This window comes from Marmota marmota, unplaced genomic scaffold, assembly GCF_001458135.2.
Source record: "Marmota marmota marmota unplaced genomic scaffold, marMar, whole genome shotgun sequence".
Classification (NCBI taxonomy): Eukaryota; Metazoa; Chordata; class Mammalia; order Rodentia; family Sciuridae; genus Marmota; species Marmota marmota.
Window position 1 is genome coordinate 8,211,075 of NW_026000205.1, and position 14,555 is coordinate 8,225,629.

General features: G+C 46.4%; 1 protein-coding gene and 1 pseudogene across 1 annotated transcript; both read left to right on the forward strand.

Annotated features, from left to right (window-relative positions):
* Positions 1–6,477, forward strand: part of LOC107151644 — a 27,383-nt pseudogene extending 20,906 nt beyond the window's left edge.
* Positions 6,478–7,682: 1,205 nt separating this feature from the next.
* LOC107151645 (galectin-16-like) lies at positions 7,683–13,537 on the forward strand. Its single transcript, XM_048791246.1, has 4 exons — positions 7,683–7,696; positions 10,592–10,669; positions 11,158–11,368; positions 13,315–13,537. Exons 1-4 carry the CDS (start codon positions 7,683–7,685, stop codon positions 13,426–13,428), a joined length of 417 nt encoding a protein of 138 aa, XP_048647203.1. The 3' UTR covers positions 13,429–13,537.
* The last annotated feature ends 1,018 nt before the right edge of the window (positions 13,538–14,555 follow it).

The window sequence follows — 14,555 nt, forward strand, 5'->3', positions numbered from 1 at the left end:
GGTGGGGGAGACCAATCAAGTTTTTCAAGCTCAGAGCTTAATTAGCCAAATAGAAGTTCAGAATTTCAATCCCTAAGGGAACCGGCCTCTCCTGGTGGCTTTGGACCTGTCTATTTGAAAGAAGCAGCATTTCCTGTGGGGGTCTATGCGGTGGGCAATTGCTAGGGGGAAGGACAGGGTAACTAAGGTTGGGCAGCCCTGGTTGCAGCTGTGAGGATCAGAGCAGGTGTTCTAGGTCAGAAGAAGGCCTTGTGACTTACGCTGGCCCGGCCGGAGCGGCAAGTCACAGAGAGTCACAGGATGTCTCTCAGACCTGCTGTCTCCTTTCAGGTGGGCCGATGTCCCCTCCCCTCCTGGCCTTCTTACAAGCCCTTATCCTGGCTGCCTGTGGGAGATCAACCGTCCTGCCTCAGCAACTTAGTGAGGACCTAAGCAACTCAGTGAGACCCTGTCGCAAAATAAAAGATTATGAAAAGGGGCTGGAGGTGTGGCTCAGTGATAAAACACCTCTGGGTTCAGTCCCCCAAACGCAAGCACATCAAAACAGTGCACAGGGCGATTTACAGATTTCTCAGGAATCTGAGAGGAACAGGCCTGCAAACGAGACAGTTTGGAGGGTGACAGGCCTGGAGAAGTATGTGGAACTTCTGAAATAAAATCCTATTTTTTTCCTTCTTCACATCACCTTTCTACCTCCCCCCCCCCTTTTGGTACTGGGTTTGAACCCAGATGGGCTTAACCACTGGGCCACATCCCCAGCCCTTTGTTGTGTTATGCCAGATTCGTGGGACCCCAGTAGACCTCCAGGAGCCGAATCCGATGCAATCACACAAGAGTCATTATTGCAAGCTCGAGCCTGGATTCACAACCGTTCCGACGCAGCGGTCCCAGGGAGTGAGTCCTGGTCCTTTGTTCAGTGAGATTTTATTGGTTTTGGAGGGATACTGTATGTGTCACAACATCACACAGCAAATCATTTCATACTGCGGGAAAATCAAAAAACAACTCTTAACATTGATTAGCACATTCAATGGCGGGAACAAGTTGGGTAGGGGTGATTGGTTAGTACAACAGGGGGATTCCTTTGAACTGATTGGTTTAAGCCACGAGGGGTGTACGTGCTAAACTACATGGTTTCACAACATGTTATCAACCACCATTAATTACTGGGGGGTCATCTGGCATCCCAGGTATTTTCCCTGTCTCATGCTGATTGGTGGTTGCTAGGGGTTACTATGGGTCCTCACCTAGCCTAACTGAGTCAGGGACACCTGGCCCCACAGATCTCTCCTGTTATTTGCAGACAAACAACTCAGCAGGGTGGGTATGTGCCTAGGAGTGCTCTGTGGGTTTTTCCAAGAACAAGGGTCACGCCCTCTTCCTTGGACAGGCTGAAGTAAAGGCTGGTTTCTCAAAAAAGGAGTCACATTAGTTTCTTAGTTGTTGTTGTTGTAGATGGACACAATACCTTTATTTTATTTATTTATTTTTATGTGGTGCTGAGGATCAAACCCAGGGCCTCACACATGCCAGGCAAGCGCTCTGCCACTGAGCCACTGTTGTAGGGACAGACGAGGCAGAGCACCGAAGACAGCAGGAAACAGTTTTATTTGGCTGCAGCCAGGTTCAGAGGGCACAGCTGTTGCTGTAATCGATCAATCCCCTGAACCCCAAGTACAGGAAGTTTCGGAATTTTTATACCCAGCATGTAAGGGGAGGGGCTCAGAAGTTCCCGGTCTGCAGAAGTTCACATAAAAGCAGCTTTTTCTCTCACTGTTCTGGGCAAGTTAACCCTTGAAGGACAACACCTGAGAAGGGGAGAGCTGCTTCTCCCCTCTCTATCTTCCCCTGCCAGCTGTTACCATGGAGCCCAATTGGTAACTTCTCTCATCTTAGGAAAGTAGACATCTCTGTGAAGCCCAGCTCAGGGCCAGAGGCCTTGTTTGCACATTTCTTCAGAGTACTATACTGGATATGTTTGTGAAAAACTAGTGAGGGGGTGTCCAGCACCTGGAGTGCTGGTATCTTCTCTGCCAGTGGCCAAGTAAAACAGGGTGACACGAAAATAGGAAGTTTATCTACACTGAACTCTTTTGCAGAGACTCTTTTTGCTGACAGTCCTAAAATCAGCCATGGTGGAGATTTCTGGAGAAGCCCAGTTAGGACTTTTCTGTGGAGAAAGGGGGTGACACTTCACCACAACTGCAGCCCCCCTACCCCAGCCCTTTTTTATTTTTTTATTTTAAGACAGGGACTCACTGAGTTGCTTAGGACCTTGCTAAGTTGATGAGGCTGGCTTTGAAATTGCAATCCTCCTGCTTCAGCCTCCCGAGCGGCTGGGATTACAGGTGTGTGCCACCTGCCCATCAATGATTCACATTTTAATCTTTTGCCTACATGCTTATCATGGAGCAGTATCATCAGACGGTGTGTCTGAACTTTCCTTATTCCCAGGGCATACGTTTCGGTCACCGGCATGTTTATTGCTTCTGTGATTTGGCCCAGTCAGATAGTTTTCTAATCTTCTCCTGCATAGACCTTTCATTATTTGGGTGTGCTTTCTCATCTGTCAGATATTATAATTAATGTTTCACTTACAGGCTGCAAAGTCTGTCCCAGTTTGTCATGGGAACTAAAGCCAGCTCACCAAGAGACACCATTGCACTCCTAGGAACAAACGGCCTACCCTTCCCCTTTGCCTTCCAGAACTTTCCTTATTTGTTATACTGACTGAACTTTTCAACTCAGCTGAAAACGTCTTTTGGTTTCATTTTCACTTCTAATCATAGAACCATCAGTAGATTCAGAGGAAACGGTGTCCAAACACAGCTCATTGCTCAAGTAACTGCTGATTTCTGAGAAATACTCCCTGGTTTGTACTCCAGAAAGAAGTTGCAATGTTATGGAGTGAGAATCACAAACCACCCCTTGTGCTGAGCCAAAGTCAAAGGGGAAAGGTCTTTTAATGAATGAACAAGCCAGGCAAGCTAACGCCTCAAAGAACTCCCCAGCACGTGACCTTTCGAAGCACAGAATCTATAAAGGCAAACCCCACAAAAACCACAAGAATAACTGAGGCCCATGTAGGTCAGAAAAATCCTGTTTAGACAGATATTTTGATTACATGAGAGAATTGTTTTGATTACACATTTCAAAGTCATTTTTATTATGTATCAGGGCCATAGTCAGGGACATTGGAAGGTCCTACTGTACAGTCATCATAGATATAACCATCAGGAGGCTGAAAAGAAGACATTTTACAATGGAGTCAGGTCAAAACACAATGGCATTACTTTGGTCCTTTTCTGTTTTAATAGGAAAGACATTTATTTATTATATAAGTTTTTGAGCTTCTACTGTAAGTAAGACACTCAGTAGAACAATACAGCAGTGTAAATAATAGACCATAACATAACAGACCATTCTGGAGGCTGAGGCAGGAGAATCACAAGTTCAAAACCAGCCTCAGCAACTTAGTGAGGCCCTAAGCCACTTAGTGAGACCCAGTCTCAAAATGAAAAATAAAAAGGGCTGGGGAGGTGGTTCTGTGGTTAGGTGCTCCTGAGTTCAATCCCCAATCCCCAAAAGAAAACAAAATCAGGCCACGGGTGATGAGAAGTGGTTGATTTGTGGTTTTTTTATGAAGGAGGAGCCATAGGGCTTTCTGATTCATCGTATGAAGGATGTGATGGAAATCAAAGGTTAAGCATCACACTGATGATGTTTCTTGTTTATTTTTTGTTTAGAGATGCTCTCACTATGTGGCTGAGGCTGGCCTGGAACTTGGGATCCTCCTGTCTGGGCCTCCTGAGTTGCTGGGATGACTGGTGTATCCTATCATATCTACTAGAAGGGATGGATCTCTTAACATGCCCAGCCACTGATGTCTAGAAGTTTTGCCAAGTTAGGAAGCCCAGCAACGTGCCCACAGGTATTTGCCAGATCAATAGCTGCATACCATGTACCAGGGGATGTGTGAATTGACTCAAGCAGTGAAACCACATTTGACTCAGTCTCTACAATTGGAATCACTATCTGGTGAAGCTTATGACAGTCTGCTGCCACTGTCGGGGATGTAATTGTCTCCTACACAGGCCAAATAGATGAGTGAATGGGAATGTGGTGCTAATGGCCACCCCTGCATCTTTAAGTCCTCCATGTTTGCACTGATCTCCGCAAACCCTCCAGGAAGGCACTATGGCTTTTGGGTTACCATATTTATAGCTGGAAGCAGCTCAAATGGCCTTCATTTGGCCTTTCCTACCATCATAGCCTTCATTGCACAGGTCAGAGATCAGACATGGGATTCTACCAATTGCTGAACATGTCCATTCCAATGATGCCCTCAGAAAATGGAAAAGTGCTGTAATTCCAGCAGCTTGGGAGGCTGAGGCAGAAGAATTGTGAGTTCAAATCCAGCCTCAGTAAAAGCAAGGCACTAAGCAACTCAGTGAGGCCCTGTCTCTAAATAAAATACAAAATAGGGCTGGGGATGTGGCTCAGTGTTCAGGTGCCCCTGAGTTCAATCCCCAGGACCAAAGAGGAAAAAAAAAAAAAAAAAGACAAAGGGAAAGTGAGACAGGATGGACTCCGGGACCCACTGCCAACTCAGTACTTTCAGTTCTCTGTTACACTGGCTGAATTTTTAAACCCAGTTGAAATCTGTTTCTGTTTTACTTTCACTTCTGATTGTAAAGCCGGGAATAGATCCTGCAGAGACACACAGTTCAAATAGTCTGGATTTCCTAATTCAGGGTGGTTTCTGAGAAATGCTGTCTGGATAGGAATTCTGAAAGGAGTTCTAGGAAAAGACATTTGTTTATGAAAGAAACAGTTCTCCAAGCAATCAGAGTGATGTCCTGGGCAATTACCTGTCCCCAGTCACCTGTTGGGGTCCGAGGGGTCAATGGGGGCCAATTCATAGTGTTTCATGAAAGTGGAACCATAAGATTTGTGACAGAAAGAGGACAGTGCAGAATGGCACTGAGGATTCTGGGCTGAGGATGAAGTTTGGAACCTGAATAATGGGGAGAGCAGCTATGTGCAGAGGGGGCTGGGTGGGGGCTGAGGGAGACTGGGCTTAAGCCTGGGCGCTCTCCATGTAACACAGAGGAGTGGGCACAACCTGGGGGCTGCCTTTCCATCTATCTGGACCCCACAGCTCCCACTTCCCTCCACTCAACTGAATTAATTGAAACTCCACTTAAATGAACTAACTTATTCAAGGATGATCATGCCCTCCTCCCACTCCTGTCTCTAAGCTAAGGCAGGAAAAGGTTATTTCATAGATGAGGTGCTTTTGGCTCCAATAGTGGCCTGGGAAGATACTTCTTGTAGAGCATAAATATTGATCAAGATGGATTCAATATCAGAAAGATACTTGCACTCCTAGGTTTACCGTGCACTATTCACAGTAGCTAAGATATGAAATCCACCTAAGTGCCCAGGGATAGATGATTGGATGAAAAAAAAAAAAAAGGTGGCACAGCCAGGCACAGTGGTGCACGCCTGTAATTTCAGCTCCTCAAGGGCTGAGGCAGGAGGATTGAAAGTTGGAGGCCAGCAAGACCCTGTCTCAAAATAATAAATAAATAAATAAATAAATAAAAAGGGCTAGGGCTTAAGTGCTCCTGGGTTCAATCCCCAGGACCGAGAAGAAAAAGGAGGGGGTGAGGCAGAAGAGGGGGAGCCCATGAGGGTAAGAAGGTTAAGTTCTGGGAAGGGAGCTGCCGAGGCGCCCTTGTCCGCCAATGGGAAATGCCTCAGGAGGCTAAAGTAGCGGGAGCAGAGGGGACAATGGCTGCTGGGCATCTTATTTCCTTACATCAAAGATAATGTTAAAGAGTATCTGCAGACACACTGGGAAGAAGAGGGGTGCCAGCAGGATGTCAATCTTTTGAGAAAACAGGCTGAAGAAGATGCCCACCTGACTGGGCTCTTCCAATCCCTGCAGCATCTGGAAATGGGGCCGATGAACTACAACAGGTAATCCGGGCCGTCGTAGATAATGTGTGCTGGCAGAGGTCTCTTCGGCACTCAAACACCTGCAGGGCCACGTGTGGAGGGCAGCATTCACAGCTAGACACATGAAAGCAGAATTCTTTGAAGATGTAGTTGCAGCCATCAGGAAGTGGAGAGAAGATGGAAGGAAGGTGTATATCTATTCTCTGGAAGTGCAGAGGCTCAGAAACTATTATCTGGGCATTCTACAGAGGGAAATGTTCTTGAGCTTTTTGTGGTCACTTTGATATCCAAATTGGACACCAAGTGGAGAGTGAGAGTTTTCCAGAGAGATTGCAAACAGCATTGGATGCTCAACCAACAAGATCTTGTTTCTAACAGATGTTACTTTAGAGGCCAGTGCTGCTGAGGAAGCAGGTGTGCAGGTAGCTGTGGTGGTGAGACCTGGCAATGCAGGATTGACAGATGATGAGAAAACTTCCCTTCAGCGAACTCTACCTGCCTTCCTCAGCGTAGAGGAAGACTTCCACAGAAGACCAAACTGTTCCTCACAGTTGTCCCTCTAGTGTCTACTTTTATTCTACGGCAAAGTAACTTACTTATATATACGTACAAATGTATGCAAGTATATGCATGTGTATGCGCATTAATTTTCATGGGCACATGAGCGAGGGAAAAAAGGTCTCAAGTTCAGTGACAAAACTTATTTAAAGATGCTCTATATGTAGAAATAGTTTGGGACCCTAACACTAACCATCCGATTCAACCCAATCCAAGGGGGGGAAAAAAAAAACCCTTGGTGACCTGAATATCATGTTTATTTTGGAGCTGCTCTCTCTTTGAGTTTCCAAAACTCCCAGATGAAGCCCTGTTTTGCAGATTAGCTCTGAAGGATAACCATTTCCAATGACTTGGATTATAAATTTTGGCTGAGCTGGGGATCCAATCCAATTCTCTTTTCTAAACAAACATAAAAGTGAAACACAAGTACTTTATAAATAAACGCCAACATCTCTTGGATCTACCCAAGGGCAATGAAGTTCATTGAGGATACCGTCACAGAGGATGCCCGCAGTACCTGCAGAGACCCTCAGGGACAGGAAATGAAGGGCTGTGCAGAAGAAGATAACAATGAGTTGACAGGGTGCTGTGCTCAGTGGTCCCAAGTCACATTCGCTGCCTAAAGTGGCTGATTGACCTCCGTTCCCATCTGCTGATACTTCAGAAAGAGGCCTGGTTTGATGAAACTGACCCAACAGTTCAATGAGCAGCTGATGAAAGCACTATTTTGTATCCATGATGATCGAACAATAACACATTCCTTCTTTAATGCTCTGATTTAGGGCTGTGGGTGTAGTTCAACAGTAGTGCACTTGTCTGCACGCACAGGGTCCTGGGTTGGATTCCCAGTACCACTTTGTAGGGACAGACGAGGCAAGGCACCAAAGATAGCAGGACACAGTTTTATTTGGCTGCAGCCAGGTTCAGAGGGCACAACTTTTGCTGTCATCAATCAATCCCCTGAACCCCGAGTTCAGGGAGTTTCAGAGTTTCATACCCAGCATGTAAGCGGAGGGGCTCAGAAGTTCACAGTCTGCAGAAGTTCACATAAAAGCAGCTTTTTCTTTCACTGCTTTGGGCAAGTTAACCCTTCAAGGACAACACCTGAGAAGGGGAGAGCCTCTTCTCCCCTCTCTTTCCTCCCCCTGCCAGCGGTTACCATGGATCCCAATTGGTAACTTCTCTCATCTTAGGAATGTAGACATCTCTGTGAAGCCCAGCTCAAGGCCAGAGGCCTTGTTTGCACATTTCTACAAACTACTCTACTGTATATGTTTGTGAAAAACTAGTAAGGGGTTGTCCAGCACCTGGAGTGCTGGTATCTTCTTGGTTAGTGGCCAAGTAAAACAGGGCAACAGGAAAATAGGAAGTTTATCTACATTGAACTCTTTTGCAGAGACTCTTTTGCTGACAGTCCTAAAATCAGCCATGGTGGGGATTTCTGGAGAAGCCCAGTTAAGACTTTTCTGTGGAGAAAGGGGGTGACACTTCACCATGACCAAAAAGAAAAGGAAATCCTAATTTAGCTTTTGAGGATGTTTCCTCTCATCTCAAAAGGAAAGTTTGAGAAAGAGTCCTCAGTCCTCTGCATCCACTGCATCATGATGGAAGTCCTTCTGCCTGCGCTCTCTTCGGAACAAGGCGCACACTAATCAAGAACTAGAACTTGTGAGTCACACTTTTCTCCCGAATCCACTGGTTGGGCACCGTCTCTGAAATTTAGATGTACATTTTGGGCTCACTGAGTCCAGCGGAAGCCCCACCCCCCACCCCCGAAAGCTGAGGAGGGTGTGGCCACGAAGTCCAAAAGAGACCTCCGGAGCCCAGTTTCAGAGAACTCAATCCACTTTACTATTGCATGGGCAAGCTTTTTACGCATGGCCTGTTACTGGGCAAATTTAGCTGAGGGCCCTAATAATCCAGTGAGCCAGAAACACCCTTACCAGCAGCAACCAAGGGGCTAAAAAGGTCAGAAGCAAAAGCTTAAGGTAAAGGTACATGCTATGCACCTGGGGGTGGCCAGGTTACCGAGGGCTTGGTGGTGGTCAGTGTCCCAAACCACAAATACCCTGATGGTTGTGCTGAGCCCTAAGAGCCCCTCCCAAAGGCAGCGTAGGCTGCTTTCCAGCTCACGGCCCAATAATACATTGACTGCCCCCCCAGATGTGGCTGGAACAGGTGTGAGAAGATTCCGTGCAGCCCTCCCTGGGCGACACTGACGCTGCCACCGGGACTTCGCATAGGTTCAAAATGTGCTGAGGATCAATTTCTATGCTCTCTCGGATAATTTCCACCAGGGTCAAGGACTTGACCCCTTGGTCCACCTCGTCTTTGCCACTGACTAAAAATCAGGAAACTCTACCCACGCCGCTGGCTTCTGACCGCACAGACACAAGCCAGCAAGGCAGGCTCAGCTGATCATCTGTTTCCAAAAAGCCCACCCCATCTCGCCCGCCCGCGGGGATCCCTTGCTGGGAGGAACTTGGAAACAGGAGAGAAACCGGGGGCGGGGCCTGCCACAGGGGGTTGATGAACAGGCCCCTCTTCGCTGAAGGTTGGAGCAGTGCAGAAGAAGGGGACAATGACAAAACGGGTGAGTTGACAGGGTGCTGTGCTCAGTGGTCCCAGGTCACAAGAGAGAAGGAAAAAGTGGGGCTTGGGTGGGATTAAAGAATGAGCATTTCCACTGTGAATGTTTGGCTGATATTTGTGGATGTGGGCAAGAGACAGACCCTGGGGACGGTAAGAGATCCTTGCAGGGGCACTGTGGCACATGTCTGTAATCCTAGGGACACAGAAGGCTGGGACAGGAGGATTGCAAGTTGGAAGCCAGTCTGGGCAACTTAGTGAAACCCTGCATAGAATTTTTTTATTTCTTTATTTTTATGTATTTATTTTTAATATTTTTTTTTAGTTGTAGATGGACACAATACCTCTATTTACTTTTTTATGTGGTGCTGAGGATCGAATCCAGGGCCTCACACTTGTGAGCCAAGTGCTCTAACACTGAGCCACAACCCCATACCCTTCTTTATTTTTATTTTTTGGTACCAGGGAGCCCAGGAGAGCTTAGCCACTGAGTCACATCTCCAGTGCCTGTCTCCCCACCCCCCTTTTCTTAAATTTTGAGACAGGGTCTCGCTGAGTTGCCTAGGGCCTGGCTAAATTGCTGACTCTGGCTTTGAACTTGCAATCCTCCTGTCTCAGCCTCCCAAGTCACCCGTATTACAGGCATTTGCCAAGGCACACAGCTTTTTCCCTCTATTTAAAGGAGCAGCATTGGGCTGGGGTTGTGGCTCAGTGGTAGAGTGCTCACTTAGCACGGTGAGGCACTGGGTTCAATCCTCAGCACCACATAAAAATAAATAAATAAAAATAAAGGCATTATGTTCACCTACTTTTAAAAAAATAAATAAAAATAAAGGAGCATTGTTGGTTTTCTGTGTGTGTGTGTGTGTGTGTGTGTGTGTGTATGAGAGAGAGATAGAAGGAGATATGCTGGGGATGGAACCCAGGGCCTTGTATATGCTAATCATTTGCTCTACCACTGACCTTCACCCCTCCCAGTGTTGTTTTTATCTTGAGTCAATTTTTATATTTTTACATCCATGTCTCATTTCACAATTTTAGATAGTAGAAAATGATCTGAGAATGAGATTGCAGAAAGCACCCTCCCCTTCTGATGGGTAAAACCTCTACAGACCCTCCCTGTGTCAGGAAATTTGATTCCAATTAAGGTTTTACGTGTATCTATTCCCGTGTTCCTGAAAACAACTTAGGAAATAGGAATTTCTGATAATCCTCCTTGTACTGGGGAAACGGAGGCACGAAGTGTTCAAGTAATGGATGTAACAATCTCACTGCTAGTGAGAGGCATGACCTGGGTTCGCATTCAGATAGCCTGACTCTTCTACTACCTTCCATCTTGACAAGGATCCAGGCACCTAACCATGGTGGTGCAGGGGGTAGAAGGGTCCTCCGAATTTGTCATTTGACCTCTAATCTGCTCCCCCACTGGGATCCCACACCTGGCTTGGTCCCTCTCATCCACTCTCAATTCCCATGGCAGGTCCCATACTCACAAGAATGTGAATTTGTCTGTTGGTTCTTCGGTAACCATCAGGGGGATTGTTAGCAATACGTTCAGGTGAGTGCTCTGTAATGCACGTGTGGCGGGTGGAGGAGAAGTGAGAATATTAGTGCTTTGGGGCTCATCACATCTATTAAAATGTTTACTTAGCACGATGCTGGCACTTGGCAGGTGCTGGTCCTGGAGCTCCCACAGCAGCAGGCATTAAACCTTTAGTGACTGGGCTACAGGCAGGGCCAGGGGCCTGGGGGACATTCAGAGAGTTTGAGCTGTGGCGCTTTGTCAAGGGACATAGACTTCTCAGGGTATGAACACCAGTAGGCCCAGGTCAATGATTGCTGCTGCTCTTGGTTCTTGAGCTAAAGGACAGAGTATCTCACTCCCCAGCCCCACAGGGACAAGGACTATGGTTTCACCCTGGAAAGTCTTCCTCCCATCTCGGGGGGAGTGGGGGGCAAGACAAGGATTTGTTTGCTCACGGAGCGAGCGTGTGTGTCACTACAAAGAAGGACCCTGCCCAGCCTCCTTTGTGCTCTGCCTTTCAGAAAGGACCCTCAGCTGCAGGTGGATTTCCACACTGACCGGGACCCCACATCTGACATCGCCTTCCACGTCCGCGTGTACTTTGGCCACTCTGTGGTGTTGAACAGTCTGCAGGACGGGGGCTGGAGAACCGAGGTGACGTCCCACAAGATGCCCTTTCAGGAAAACCAACCATTCAAACTGCGCTTCTTGGTGCTGAACAATGAATACCAGGTGAGTGCCCAGGAGCAGCTCCCACCCGCCCCCCTGGGCTCTCAGAGGCCGACACAGCTCATCCTGGCCTGGCCCAAAGGAGTCTGTCATCCACACTGCTCCTGCCTGGGCACTCTCTGCTTGTACTGCCCTTCTCAGTTCTTTTCCCAAATATGACCAGGATCAAGGTCAGCTCAGAGGCCCTTTCCACCAAGATGGAGCGTCTCTTCTGCCTTCACTCAGCTCTCATTTCTGCTATATGCTGTGATTTTGATTTTCATAAAACTAAACAGTTAAAATATGCACTATAAACTATTTTACTCAGTCCAAAATTAAGTCTTCCTCTTACCCTTGAACTTCAGTCCTCCTGTCCATAACAATTAGTAGCTCTTTTACTCTCCTTCTAGAGATAATCTACATTCATATAAACATTGTGTATATAAACATTGTGTATATATATATATACACACACACAATACATAAGTATATTGATATATATTGTAAAAATATACTGGTAACATATGTAAATATCTAAGTATATGTTATATATTACAAACCTTATATTTATATTATATAAGTAATAAACAAAACATCACCCAGGAAGGCTTCCTTCCATCATGTGAAAAGGGTAGGAAAAGGTTAGTTGGTGCCCTGAGGGTGCGTGCCACCCACAAGGAAGGGACTGGCTGATGCAGATGCATATATAAATGACGGTGTCAGTTTCTCCATACTTTACACTTTAGGAGCTAGAGCTTATTTGTTGTCAAAGAATATATTTGGAGGAAGAAGCAGAAAGTAGAATAGTGGTTACCAGAGCCCTGGAAGAATGTGAGTAAAGGTGGGAGCTGGAGAGAGGATGATTAATGGTTACAGAGCTGCCCTTGCACAAGCAGAGTGACTTCTAATGATCTGTAGCATGGTAGGGAGCTATGGTTGACCATGAATTGTATGTTTCACATTAGCTAACAGAAAATTTTTTTTAATACCAGGGATTAAACTCAGGGGCACTTGGCCACTGAATCCCATCCCCAGCTCTTTTTTGTATATTATTTGGAGACAGGGTCTCACTGAGTTGCTTAGCGCCTCACTTTTGCTGAGGCTGGCTTTGAACTCACGATCCTCCTTCCTTATCCTCTGGAGCTGCAGGGATTACAGGCATGCGCCACACTGGCTGGCTTAATTTTAATTTTTAATTTTAAAAAAATTTTTTAGTTATAAATGGACACAATAGCTTTATTTTATTTATTTATTTTTAGAGGATGGAACCCAGTGCCTCACACGTACTAGGCAAGCGCTCTACCACTGAGCCACAACCCCAGCCCTAGTATCCTGCTTATCAAATCATCTGTGCTCATCTACCTCTTTAAGAACACTGAGGGGCTGAGATTGTAGCTCAGTGGTGGAGCACTTGCCTTGCACTCGTGAGGTCCTGGGTTCAATCCTCAGCACCACATAAAAATAAATAAAAATAAAGATATTGAATCCACCTACAACTAAAAAAAAAAAAAAAAAGGACATTGAGGTTTCATTCTCTACCTGCAGTAGTCCCAATCTGAGCTACTCAAAAAAGAAACTGCCATGAGCCGTGAATGACTGCCAAGGATTGTGGAGCCAAAACATATTCCATCAATGAGCACTTATCGAGCACTAACTTAATGGCAGGCTCTTTGCAAGCTACAAGGATTCAAGGTTCATGACACAGTCCCCGGCCATGGGGATCTAGGGTAGAGAGGAAGCCAAGCAAAATGGACCATGTGACATAGAATGGTAGACCCTCAACAGAGAAATGAGCGGGAACACTGAAAACACATTGAACGACTGAAACAGTCACAGAAGATAGAAGTGTGTGTGTGAGGCTCTAGAGTACCATTAGGAGTGTTCTGGGTGGACAGGGTAGGTGTGAGGGCAGACACGGAAAAGAAGGCTGGACACTTGTACTGTATTTCTGACACATTTTCTTCTCCCAGGTGGTATTAAATGACGAGCACTTCTACAGCTTCATCCATCGCGTCCCGCCGAGTTCTGTGAAGATGGTAGAGGTGTGGAGAGATGTCCTCCTCTACTCCATGGAGGTCTCCTAGAGAGTGACCGGGCTCCCCAGGGTTGAGGCATTCCCAGAGTCCATGAACAGAAAATGATTCCTCCTTACTCCTTCCCTACCCTTGGTGATTAAAACTTTGCCAAACTTCATGGGATTTGCTTTAGAGTGAAAACAGCAAAACAAAACCAAACCAAGTGGTCATCACCAAGAGGGGTGTGGGCGTTCCAGGGGAGGGATCAAGGAATCAAAGAAGATAAATCTTTCTGGGATACAGAGAACAAAAGATAAGTCACTGAAATTTCTGAGACATTAGTATCACCATCCTTATATAGTACTTATTCGATGTCAGACACTGTAAACCCAAAACCCGACCCAGTTTCAGATGCCCAAACTGAATTGTTAGGGAGCAGTCTACAGCCACAGACAGGGCTGGGTTGGTGTTGCGGGAAACTTGGTCATTTGAGGAACATCGGATGAGATTTCTTAATTCATCCATTTGAAAGCTGTTCGTTTTGTATCAAGGCTGTGCCTTGTCTTGCGCAGGAAACGGAGAAGTCAGAACCTGAAATTCTCAGCCCAAGCCCAGTTAGAGAACCACAGAAGTTCAATGACGGGGCTCAGTAGTGCAAGTCTGTGATCCCAGCAGCTTGGAAGGCTGAGGCAGGAGGATCACAAGTTCAAAGCCAGCCTCAGCAACTCAGTGAAGCCCTAAGCAACTCAGCGAGACCCTGTCTCTAAATTAAAAAATAAGAGGAATGGGGATGTGGCTCAGTAGTAAAGGACACCTGAGCTCAATTCTGGTACAAAAAAAAAAAAAAAAAAGTTCAATGGCAGCCTGTTGGGAGCTGCCCTGGATGCAGATGCCTTTAGATCCTGACGCACTGGGTTCTGAACAATTATCACCTTCGGTCTGGCACCACAGTGCTAGGTCTAGGTCGCAGTAACTTGGGCATTACCCCAGCTTCCAGGAGTAGGCGTCACCTGCTGGGGTTGAGTTACACTCACCTGTTCCTTTGTAATCCTACCCCTCTGCCCTTTTTGGGATAGAATATTCCATGGAACAACTTCTCCCAATAACCCCACACCCCATCCTGGATTCGAGGCTGCTCTCTCTCTTGCCTGCCTTGCCTCCTTTCTGGGAGCTGGGTCAGAACCCAAAGAAAAAGG